Source organism: Haemorhous mexicanus, assembly GCF_027477595.1.
Source record: "Haemorhous mexicanus isolate bHaeMex1 chromosome 3 unlocalized genomic scaffold, bHaeMex1.pri SUPER_3_unloc_2, whole genome shotgun sequence".
Classification (NCBI taxonomy): domain Eukaryota; kingdom Metazoa; phylum Chordata; class Aves; order Passeriformes; family Fringillidae; genus Haemorhous; species Haemorhous mexicanus.
The window spans coordinates 99,150-111,872 of record NW_026775976.1 but is presented as its reverse complement, the minus strand read 5'-3'; the positions used below and the strand labels follow the sequence as shown (position 1 = coordinate 111,872).

Here is a 12,723-nt window from a genome sequence, read left to right as displayed (position 1 = left end):
CCTGTGTCCCTGTGTCCCTGTGTCCCCTGCCTCTGGGTCCCCTGTCTCCATGTCTCCTTGTCCCCAAGTGTCCCCATGTCCCGGTGTCCCTGTGTCCCCTGTCCCTGTGTCCCCTGTGTCCCCCATCCCTGTGTCCCCTGTCCATGTCCCAATGTGTCCCTGTGAACCTGTGTTCTTGTGTCCTTGTGTCCCTCTGCGTGTCCTTGTGTCCCTGTGTCTTTTTGTCCCCCTGTCCCTGTGTCCCTTGCTGCCACGTGTCCCTCTGTCCCTGTGTCCTTCTGTCCCTGTGTTCTTCGGTCCCTGTGTCTTTGTGTCCCCATCTCCCCTGTCCCCATGTCCCCTTGTCCCTGTGTCCCTGTCCCTGTGTCCCTTGTCCCATTGTCCCTGTGCCCCCTGTCCCCATGTCCTCTGTCCCCATGTCCCCTTGTCCCCATGTCCCCTGACACTGTGTCCCCTTGTCCCCGTGTCCCCTGTCCCCGTGTCCCCTGACCCTGTGTCCCCTGTCTCCATGTCCCCTGACCCTGTGTCCTTTGTCCCCATGTCCCCTTGTCCCGATGTCCTGTTGTCCCTGTGTCCCCTGTCCCCATGTCCCCTGTCCCTTTGTCCCCTGTCCCCATGTCCCCTGTCCCTGTGTCCCCTGTCCCCATGTCCCCTGTCCCCATGTCCCCTTGTCCCTGTGTCCCTGTCCCTGTGTCCCTTGTCCCCATGTGTCCCTGTGTCCCCATGTCCGTCTGTCCGTGTGGGGATGGGGAGGGAAGTTCCAGCTCTTTTGGGGGTGGCAGGAGGGCCTGGGGCACTTGGGGACAGGGGACATGGGGACATGGAGGATGTGGGGACATGGGGACATGGGGACGTGGGGGATGTGGGGACATGGAGGACATGGGGGATGTGGGGGACATGGGGGACATTGGAATATGGGGGACATGGAGACATGGAGGGACATGGGGACATGGGGGATGTGGGGAACATGAGGGACATGGAGGGACATGGAGGGACATGGGGGACATGGGGACATGGGGACATGGAGGGACATGGAGGGACATGGGGAATGTGGGGATGTGAGGACATGGAGGGACATGGGGACATAGGGGGACATGGCAGACGTGGAGACATGGGTGACCTGGGGGTCATGAATGGACATGGGGGACATGGGGGTCATGGATGGATATGGGGACACGAGGGACATGGGAGACATGGGGGACATGGGGGTCATGAAGGGACATGGAGGGACATGGAGGGACATGAGGACATGGGGGACATGGGGAACATGAGGGACATGGAGGGACATGGAGGGACATGAGGACATGGGGGACATGGGGAACATGAGGGACATGGAGGGACATGGGGGACATGGGGGACATGGAGGGACATGGGGACATGGATGGACATGAGGGACATGAGGGACATGGGGACATGGAGGACATGGGGACATGGAGGACATGGAGGGACATGGGGACATGGAGGACGTGGAGGGACATGGGGGATCTGGGGACATGGCAAACATGGAGACATGCAGGACACGGAGGGAAGTGGGGACATGGGGGACATGAGGGATGTGGGGGACATGGGGACATTGGGGATGTGAGGGACATGGGGGACATGGAGGAACATGGGGGACATGGCAAACATGGAGACCTGCAGGACATGGAGGGAAGTGGGAACATGGGGGACATGGGGGTCGTGGAGGGTCATGGGGGACATTGGGACATGGGGGACATAGAGGGACATGGGGGATGTGGGGGCGTGGGGGGCATGGGGGACATGAGGGACACAGATGGACATGGGGGACATGGGGGTCATGAATGGACATCGGGACACGAGGGACATGGGAGACACGGGGGACATGGAAGGATATGGGGACATGAGGGACATGAGGAATGTGGGGGACATGGGGACATGGGGGATGTGGGGGACATGGGGGACATGGGGGACATGGGGACATGGGACATGGAGGGACATGGGGGGACATGAGGGACATGGGATCATGGGGACATGGGGGACATGGGGACATCGGGGATGTGGGGACATGGGGGATGTGGGGGTCGTGGGGGACATGGAGGGTCATGGGGGACATTTGAATATGGGGGACATGGGGACATGGAGGGACATGGCAAACATGGAGACATGCAGGGCATGGAGGGATGTGGGGACATGGGGGTCGTGGATGGACATGGGGACACGAGAGACATGGGAGACATGGGGGACGTGGGGACACAAGGGACATGGAGGGACATGGGGGTTGTGGGGGCGTGGGGGACATGAGGGACACGGAGGGACATGGGGGACATGGGGTCCATGGAAGGGCATTGGGACATGGGGACATGGGGGACATGGGAGACATGAGGGACATGGAGGGACATGGAAGGACATGGGGGACGTGAGAACATGGGGGACATGGGGAACATGAGGACATGGGGGACATGGGGGACATGGGGGACGTGAGAACATGGGGGACATGAGGACATGGGGACATGGGGGACATGAGGACATGGGGGACGTGAGGGACATGGGGGACGTGAGAACATGGGGGACATGAGGACATGGGGACATGGGGGACATGAGGGACATGGGGGCACATGGAAGGACATGGGGGACATGAGGACATGGGGGACGTGAGGACATGAGGACATGGGGGACGTGAGGCCCTGGTGGCGCGTGTCACGGGCTGGTGTCCCCGTGTCCCTGTCCCCAGGAGGTTCTACAAGGACATGCCCCAGAACGCGCTGGACAAGAAATCCAACTTCGAGTTCCTGGAGTGAGTCCAGCCCGGAGCCACCGCCCCGTCCTGGGGGCTGGGGACCTGCTGAGGGCCTTCCTCTTCTTCATCATCTTCATCATCTTCATCATCCTCCTCATCTTTCTTATCTTCCTCCTCATTCTCCTGCTACTCCTGATCCTCCTCATCGTCATCATCCTCCTCACCCTCTTCATCCTCATCCTGCTACTCCTCATCCTCCTCGTCTTCATCTTCCTCCTCATCCTCCTCATCCTCCTAATCTTCATCATCCTCCTGTGGTTCCTCATCCTCCTCATCTTCAGCATCCTCCTCATCCTTCTCCTTCTCCTCATCCTCATCTTCCTCATCTTCATCATCCTCCTCACCTTCATCATCCTTCTACTACTCCTCATCCTTGTCATCCTTGTCATCCTCCTCATCCTCCTCATCCTTCTCATCTTCTACAGCTCCTTATCTTCATCCTCCTCTTCAGCTCCTCATCCTCCTCATCTTCATCATCCTCCTCATTTTCCACATCCTCCTCAGCTTCATCATCCTTCTGCTACTCCTCATCCTTCTCATCCTCCTCATCCTCATCATTGTTCATCATCCTCCTGTGGCTCCTCATCCTCCTCCTCATCCTCCTCATCCTTCTCATCCTCCTCCTGCTATTCCTCATCCTCCTCATCTTCATCATCCTCCTCACCTTCATCATCCTTCTGCTATTCCTCATCCTCCTCATCCTCATCATTGTGCTCATCCTCCTGTGGCTCCTCATCCTCCTCATCATCCTCCTCATCTTCATCATCCTCCTCATCCTTCTCATCTTCATCATCCTCCTCATCTTCCTTATCTTCCTCCTCGTTCTCCTGCTACTCCTGATCCTCCTCATTGTCATCATCCTCCTCATCCTCTTCATCCTCCTCATCTTCATCAGCCTCCTCATCCTCCTTATCCTCCTCATCCTCCTCATCTTCATCATCCTCCTCATCCTCCTCATCCTCCTCATCATCCTCCTCATCTTCATCAGCCTCCTCATCCTCCTTATCCTCCTCATCCTTCTCATCTTCATCATCCTCCTCATCCTTCTCATCCTCCTCCTCGTTCTCCTGCTACTCCTGATCCTCCTGTTCCTCCTCATTCTCCTCATCCTCCTCATCTTCATCAGCCTCCTCATCCTCCTCATCATCCTCATCCTCGTATTCCTCATCTTCATCATCCTCCTCATCCTCCTCATCCTCCTCATCTTCATCAGCCTCCTCATCTTCCTCATCATCCTCATCCTGGTATTCCTCATCTTCATCATCCTCCTCATCTTCCTCATCTTCATCATCCTCCTCATCTTCCTCATCTTCATCATCCTATTACTCCTCATCTTCATCATCCTCCTGTAGCTCCTCACCCTCCTCACCCTCCTCACCCTCCTCATCCTGGGAGAGGAAGATGAGAGCCATCCCGCCTTCCTCCCGCCCTTCCCCCAGCCCCGCCCCCTCCCTGGGCCGGGAATTCCTGCTGACATTCCCGGGATTCTCTGCCCCCCTGCAGGAAGGAGGTGGGGCTGGAGCTCTTCTTCCCCAGCCAGATGCTGGAGAACCTCAAGGTGAGGCACACCTGGCTGTGGCACGGCTGGGACACCTGGGACACGTGTGTCCGTGTGTCCCTGGCTGTGTCTGTGTGTCCCTGGGTGTCCCTCTGTGTCCATGTGTCCCTATGTCCGTGTGTCCCTGTGTGTCCCTGGCTGTGTCCGTGTGTCCCTGGCTGTGTCTGTGTGTCCCTGGCTGTCCCTCTGTGTCCATGTGTCCCTGTGTCCCTGTGTCCCTGTGTGTCCCTGTGTGTCCGTGTGTCCATATGTCCCTGTGTGTGTCCCTGTGTGCGTCCCTGTGTGTCCCTGTGTCTGTCCGTGTGTCCCTAGCTGTGTCCGTGTGTCCCTGGCTGTCCCTCTGTGTCCATGTGTCCCTGTGTCCGTGTGTCCCTGTGTCTGTGTGTCCCTGTGTGTGTCTGTGTGTCCCCATGTGTCCCTGGTTGTCCCTGTGTGTGTCTCTGTGTCCCTGTGTGTGTCCATGTGTCCCTGTGTCTGTGTGTCCATGCATCCCTCTGTGTCCCTGTGTCCGTGTGTCCCTGTGTGTGTCCCTGTGTGTCCCTGTGTGTGTCCGTGTGTGTGTGTGTCCCTGTGTGTCTGTGTGTTCGTGTGGTGTGTGTGTGTCCGTGTGTGTCCATATGTCCCTGTGTGTGTCCCTGTGTGTGTGTCCCTGTGTGTCCCTGGCTGTGTCCGTGTGTCCCTGGGTGTCCCTCTGTGTCCATGTGTCCCTGTGTCCGTTTGTCCCTGTGTGTCCATGTGTGTCCCTGTGTCCCTGTGTGTCCATGTGTGTCCCTGTGTCCCTGTGTGTCCATGTGTCTGCGTGTTCATGTGTGTCCATGTGTGTCCATGTGTGTCCCTGTGTCCCTGTGTGTCCCTGTGTCCAAGTGCATCCCCGTGTCCCTGTGTCCCTCTCCGCACCGGGCTCCTATGTCCGTGTGTCCACCCCCATCCCGCTATTCCCATATCCCACATTGTGTCCATCCCGATCTTCCCATATCCAATGCCCCGTTCCCATATCCCACCCTGCCCTGATCCTGGTGGTCCCGTACCCCACACCGCCCCCATCCCACTGTTCCCATATCCAACGCCCCATTCCCGTACCCCACACCATGTCCATCCCAGCATTCCCATACCCCAACACCACCCCCATCCCACTGTTCCCATATCCAATGCCCCATTCCCGTACCCCACACCACGTCCATCCCACTGTTCCCATATCCGATGCCCCGTTCCCATATCCCACCCCGCCCCAATCCAGGCAGTCCCGTATCCCACCCCACCCCGATGCCGGCGTTCCCATACCCCACACCACCCCCATCCCAGCAATCCCGTACCCCACACCGCCCCCATCCCAGCGTTCCCAAACCCAACACCGCCCCCATCCCAGTGTTCCCACATCCCGCACCGCCTACATCCCGGCATTCCCAAACCCAACACCGCCCCCATCCCACTGTTCCCATATCCAACACCACCCCCATCCCAGTGTTCCCATACCCCAACACCACCCCCATCCCACTGTTCCCATATCCAACACCGCCCCCATCCCACTGTTCCCATATCCAACACCACCCCCATCCCAGTGTTCCCATACCCCAACACCGCCCCCATCCTGGCGTTCCCAAACCCAACACCACCCCCATCCCAGTGTTCCCATATCCAACACTGCCCCCATCCCAGCATTCCCACACCCAACACCGCCCCCACCCCAGTGTTCCCAAACCCAACACCGCCCCCATCCCAGTGTTCCCAAACCCAACACCACCCACATCCCGGCATTCCCACATCCAACACCGCCCCCATCCCAGTGTTCCCATATCCAATACTGCCCCCATCCCGCTGTTCCCACATCCAACACCGCCTCCATCCTGGCGTTCCCGTATCCAACACCCCGTTCCTGTAACCCACACCACCTCCATCCCGGTGTTCCCAAACCCGGCAGCACGCCCATCCCGCCATTCCCAAACCCAACGCCCCGTTCCCGTATCCCACCCCGATCCCAGCATTCCCGTTGCCATTCCCGATGCGGTGTCCATCCCGGTGTTGGCACACCCAGCACCATGCCCATCCCGCCATTCCCAAACCCAACGCCCCATTCCCGTATCCCACCCCGATCCCAGCATTCCCGTTGCCATTCCCGATGCGGTGTCCATCCCGGTGTTCCCAAACCCGGCACCACGCCCATCCCGCCATTCCCAAACCCAACGCCCCATTCCCGTATCCCACCCCGATCCCGGCATTCCCGTGTCCATTCCCAATGCGGTGTCCATCCAGGTGTTCCCAAACCCAGCACCGTGCCCATCCCGCCATTCCCAAACCCAACGCCCCATTCCCGTATCCCACCCTGATCCCGGCATTCCCGTTGCCATTCCCGACGCGGTGTCCATCCCGGTGTTCCCAAACCCGGCACCACGCCCATCCCGCCATTCCCAAACCCAACGCCCCGTTCCCGTATCCCACCCCGATCCCGGCATTCCCGTGGCCGTTCCCGACGTCCCTCCTGGCGGGTGTCCCGGCAGCCGCGGCAGCTGCGGAAGATGATCCAGCAGACGTTCCAGCAGTACGCGCTGCTGCGGGAGGAGGAGTGCATCCTGAAATTCCTGCACACCCTGGCCGCCTTCGCCCCCATCGACCAGGAGAGCTTCCGCTGCCAGCTCGTCGTGCGTGCCCGCCCGGGAATGTGGGATACGGGAATAGGATATAGGATATGGGATATGGGATATGGGATATGGGATAGGGGATATGGGATATGGGATATGGGATATGGGATGTGAGATATGGGATATGGGATAGGGGATGTGGGATAGGGGATGTGGGATATGGGATAGGGGATGTGGGATATGGGATATGGGATATGGGATATGGGATATGGGATATGGGATATGGGATATGGGATAGGGGATATAGGATAGGGGATATGGGATGTGGGATATGGGATAGGGGATATGGGATATGGGATAGGGGATGTGGGATAGGGGATATGGGATATGGGATATGGGATATGGGATATGGGATATGGGATAAGGGATGTGGGATAGGGGATAGGGGATATGGGATATGGGATATGGGATAAGGGATATGGGATATGGGATATGGGATATGGGATATGGGATGTGGGATATGGGATGTGGGATATGGGATGTGGGATAGGGGATATGGGATATGGGATATGGGATATGGGATGTGGGATATGGGATGTGGGATATGGGATATGGGATATGGGATATGGGATGAGGTAGGTGGGAATGGGATATGGGATGGGATGGGATGGGATGGGATGGGATCCATGGCATGGGATCCATGGGATGGGATGGGAAGGGATTTAATAGGATGGGTTGAGATGGGATGGGATGGGATGGGATGGGATGGGATGGGATGGGATGGGATGGGATGGGATGGGATGGGATGGGATGGGATACCCTTGGAACGTCCGTGGCGGATGGCGACGGAATGGGGTGGAGCGGGCTGGAGATGGGATGAGGGCAGCGTTGGGATTTTATGGAGATGGGATGGGACGGAGCCTTGGGAATGCCCCTGATCCCAAATCCCCCGCCCTGCTCCGGCTGCCCCCAGCAAGGATGGAACATCACCGTGGACCTGGTCATCGGCCCCAAGGGCATCCGCCAGGTGACCAGCAAGGACGCCAAGGTGGGAATTCCGGGCTGGGAATCGGGAACTCCCGCCTCGGGGTCGGGGGTGAAACCTAGCACGGATGGAATTCCCAATGGATTCCCCCCTTCCCAGCCCACCTGCCTGGCGGAATTCCGGGATATCAAATCCATCCGGTGCTCCGCCGCCGAGGACGGGCAGGCCCTGCTGCAGCTGGGGCTGGGCGGGACCCCCCAGGTGAGGAGTGGGGCAGAATTCCTGGGAATGCCAGAGCCCACATTCCCTGTCCCCTATATCCCCTATCCCATATCCCATATCCCCTATCCCATATCCCATATCCCCTATCCCATATCCCACATCCCATATCCCATATCCCCTATCCCATATCCCACATCCCACATCCCATATCCCATATCCCATATCCCACATCCCATATCCCATATCCCCTATCCCATATCCCACATCCCATATCCCATATCCCCTATCCCATATCCCACATCCCATATCCCATATCCCCTATCCCATATCCCACATCCCACATCCCATATCCCACATCCCACATCCCATGTCCCACATCCCATATCCCATATCCCATATCCCATATCCCACATCCCATATCCCATATCCCATATCCCATATCCCATATCCCCTATCCCACATCCCATATCCCACATCCCATATCCCCTATCCCACATCCCATATCCCACATCCCATATCCCCTATCCCATATCCCATATCCCGCATCCCATATCCCATATCCCCTATCCCATATCCCGCATCCCATATCCCATATCCCACATCCCCACGGATCGTTCCGCTCCGTCTCCATCCCACATCCCCAAAACCTCAGGAATGTCCCCGTTCCCTCCTCCTCCCCGGGGACGCTTTGGTGCCGTCCTGGGTGTGTTGGAATCCTGGGAAGGGTGGTTATGGAATGCAGGGATCAGGGATCGGGATCACGGGGGGATCCCGATCCCATCCCGGCATTCCCAGTCGCTGTCGGTCAAGACGTCGTCGCTGGCCGAGGCGGAGAACATGGCCGACCTCATCGACGGATACTGCCGGCTGCAGGGCGGGTCCGAGGGCTCGCTCATTGCCTTCCCCAGGAAAGGTGGGAATGCCGGCGGGGCAGGATAACGGGATAATGGGATAATGGGATGGGGTGGGATGGGATGGGATAATGGGATGGTATGGGATGGGATGGGATAATGGGATGGGATGTGATGGGATAATGGGATGGGATGATGGGATGGGATAATGGGATGGGATGGGATGGGATGGGATGGGATGGGATGGGATGGGATGGGATGGGATGGGATGGGATGGGATGGGATGGGATGGGATGGGATGGGATGGGATGGGATGGGATGGGATGGGATGATGGGATGGGATGATGGGATGGGATAATGGGATGGGATAATGGGATGGGATGGGATGGGATGATGGGATGGGATAATGGGATGGGATGGGATGGGATGGGATGGGATTGGGATGGGATGGTATGGGATGGGATGGGATGGGGGAGATGGGATGGGATGGGATGGGATGGGATGGGATGGGATGATGGGATGGGATGGGATGGGATGGGATGGGATGGGATGGGATGGGATGGCGAGAAAGGATGGAGATGGGATGGGATAATGGGATTATGAGATGGGACGGGATCAATAGGATCGGGTAATGGGGATGGGATGGGATTGGGATGGGATCCATGGGATGGGATCCATGGGGTGCAGTGGGATGGGATGGGATAATGCGATGGGATCCATGCAATAGGATCATGGGATGGGATCCATGGTATGGGATGGGATTGGGATGAGATAATGGGATGGGATCCATGAGATGGAATATGGGATGGGATGGGATGGGATGAGATGGGATGAGATGGGATGGGATGGGATGGGATGGGATGGGATGGGATGGGATGGGATGGGATGGGATGGGATTGGGAATGGGAGTGGGATGGGATGGGATGGGATAGGATTGGGAATGGGAATGAGAGTGGGATGGGACAGGATGGGCATGGGAATATGGATAGTGTTGGAATGGGCTGGAGTGGATCTGATTGGGATTGGGATGAGAATGGAGATGGGAAGGGATTGGAATGGGAATGGGAATGGGAATGGGATTAAGATGGGATGGAAATGGGACTGGGATGGGATGGGATGGGATGGGATTGGGATGGGGATGGGGATGATACTGAGATGGGACGGGAATGGGATTGGGATTGGGATGGGAATGGGACTGGGATGGGATGGGAATGGGACTGGGATGGGATGGGACCTTTCCCCGTCCTCCCCGCAGATCGTGAGAAGAGGATCAGCCTCCCGCAAATCCCGGCCCCGTGAGTGATCCCGTCCCTTTTCCCGGGATTCCTGTCCCTGGGGCGGGGTCGGGATCCCGTTCCCCATCCCCCATCCCTCTCCCTGACCCTCTTCCCACCCTCAGGAATCTCGGCGAGAAGCATTCCACGCTTTCCCACAGCGTCAGCGCCGGTGAGTCCGGCCTCGTCCCCCTCCCCCCCATCCCCATCTGGGGCACATTCCATGCGGGATTCAGGAATGCTGGAGACCCCCAGCTCTTCTCCAGAGGGTTGGGATGCATCCAAGCATCCCGGATGGAGGAGCTCCAGACCCTCTGGAGGTGCTGGAAGACCCGATGGAATCCCCTCATCCCGGTTTTCCCCCCAGATTCCGAGATTTACGCCGAGATCCTGGACGAGTCCTCGAGGCCGAGATCTGGAAGTAGGTGATTCCCGTGGGAATTCTCTGGCTCAGGTGGCCCAGCCCCTCCTGCCTGTCCCAAATTCCCGGCCCAGCCTCACCAAAGCTCTCAGAGGGTCCTGGGGGAGCTGGGATGAGGCATGGGGCAGGATCCATGGATCCGTGTGGGAATGATGGAGATGAGAGGATCCATGGATCCTCATGGGTGGAGAGGACAGGATCCAAGGATCCTCATGGGTGGAGAGGGCAGGATCCATGGATCCTCATGGGAATGATGGAGAGGGCAGGATCCATGGATCCTTATGGATCCTCATGGATCCTCATGGGTAGAGATGGGAGGATCCATGGATCCAAGATGGGAGGATTCATGGATCCATGTGGGAATTTTGGAGAGGGCAGGATCCATGGATCTTCATGGATCCTCATGGATCTTCATGGATGGAGGTGGGAGGATCCATGGATCCATATGGGAATTTTGGAGAGGGCTGGATCCATGGATCCTCACAGATCCTCATGGATCCTCATGGATGGAGAGACCAGGATCCATGGATCCTCATGGATCTTCATGGATCTTCAGCGATGGAGAGGGCAGGATTCAGGAATCCATGTGGGAATTTTGGAGAGGGTAGGATCCATGGATCCTCACAGATCCTCATGGATCCTCATGGATGGAGAGAGCAGGATCTATGGATCCTCATGGATCTTCATGGATGGAGATGAGAGAATCCATGGATGCCCATGGATCTTCAACGATGGAGAGGGCAGGATCCAGGAATCCATGTGGGAATTTTGGAGAGGGCAGGATCCACGGATCCTCACAGATCCTCATGGATCCTCATGGATGGAGAGACCAGGATCCATGGATCCTCATGGTTGGAGAGACCAGGATCCATGGATCCTCATGGTTGGAGAGACCAGGATCCATGGATCCTCACAGCTCCTCACGGATCCTCATGGATCCTCATGGATGGAGAGACCAGGATCCATGGATCCTCACGGATTCCCTCCTGGAGATGGGAGAATCCATGGGTCCTCTCAGTAGCCACGGGCACCTCCCGCCCGGTCATTCCGGGTGGATCTCCCCGTGGAACCATCCCGGGAATCTCCTCCCCTCCCCGTCCCAAGTCCAGCACTTCGGGATCTCCCGGGACGCCGTGGAGCTGGGCCGAATCCTGGGCGAAGGATTCTTCGGAGAGGTCTACGAGGGAACCTACACCACGCCCGTGAGATCCCCCACCCCACCGCGTCCTTCTCCACCCCCCGATCCCAACCCCCGCCCGATCCCGGATTCCGGGGTGTCCCATTCCCGCCTTCCTCCCTCCGGCAGAGCGGGGAGCGGATCAGCGTGGCCGTCAAGAGCTGCAAGCAGGACTGCAGCCCCGAGAACCGGGAGAAGTTCCTCAGCGAAGCCGGTACCCGCCGGGATCCTCCGGGGGGGTTTGGGGGATCCCGAGGGTTCTTTGGGGGGTTTCGGGGATCCTGGATGTCCTGCCGTGTGTTTTTGGGGATCCCAAGGGTTCTTTGGGGTCTTTTTGGGACCCTGAAGGTCCTTTTGGGGTTTTTTTGGGGATCCTGAAGGTTCTTTGGGGGGTTTTGGGGATCCTGGAGGTCCTGCCATGGTTTTTTGGGATCCTGAAGGTCCTGCCGTGGTTTTTTGGGGACCCTGAAGGTCCTTTTGGGGTTTTTTTGGGGATCCTGAAGGTTCTTTGGGGGGTTTTGGGGATCCTGGAGGTCCTGCCGTGGTTTTTTGGGATCCTGAAGGTCCTGCCGTGGTTTTTTGGGGACCCTGAATGTCCTTTTGGGGTTTTTTTGGGGATCCTGAAGGTTCTTTGGGGGGTTTTGGGGATCCTGGAGGTCCTGCCATGGTATTCTTGGGATCTCGAGGGTCCTAAAGTTTTTTTTTTTGGGATCCTGAAGGTTCTTTTGGGGTTTTTTGGGATCTTGGAGGTCCTGCCATGGTTTTTTGGGATCCTGAAGTTCCCGCCGTGGTTTTTTGGGGGACCCTGAAGATCCTTTTGGGCTTTTTTGGGGATCCCGAAGGTTCTTTGGGGGGTTTTGGGGATCCTGGAGGTCCTGCCATGGTTTTTTCATGATCTCGA

The 12,723-nt window shown here is 57.7% G+C and overlaps 1 protein-coding gene across 50 annotated transcripts in view; it reads left to right on the top strand.

Moving 5' to 3' along the window:
* PTK2B (protein tyrosine kinase 2 beta) overlaps positions 1-12,723 on the top strand; it is a 61,760-nt gene that overhangs the window by 22,932 nt on the left and 26,105 nt on the right. For all 50 annotated transcript variants that reach the window (XM_059837269.1, XM_059837267.1, XM_059837241.1 and 47 more), the window contains exons 6-16: positions 2,693-2,755; positions 4,262-4,316; positions 6,812-6,952; positions 7,866-7,940; positions 8,037-8,138; positions 8,895-9,012; positions 10,206-10,245; positions 10,350-10,396; positions 10,592-10,645; positions 11,750-11,847; positions 11,952-12,036. In XM_059837269.1, coding sequence (XP_059693252.1) covers positions 2,693-2,755; positions 4,262-4,316; positions 6,812-6,952; positions 7,866-7,940; positions 8,037-8,138; positions 8,895-9,012; positions 10,206-10,245; positions 10,350-10,396; positions 10,592-10,645; positions 11,750-11,847; positions 11,952-12,036 — 878 coding nt within the window. The remainder of the gene's footprint in view (positions 1-2,692; positions 2,756-4,261; positions 4,317-6,811; positions 6,953-7,865; positions 7,941-8,036; positions 8,139-8,894; positions 9,013-10,205; positions 10,246-10,349; positions 10,397-10,591; positions 10,646-11,749; positions 11,848-11,951; positions 12,037-12,723) is intronic.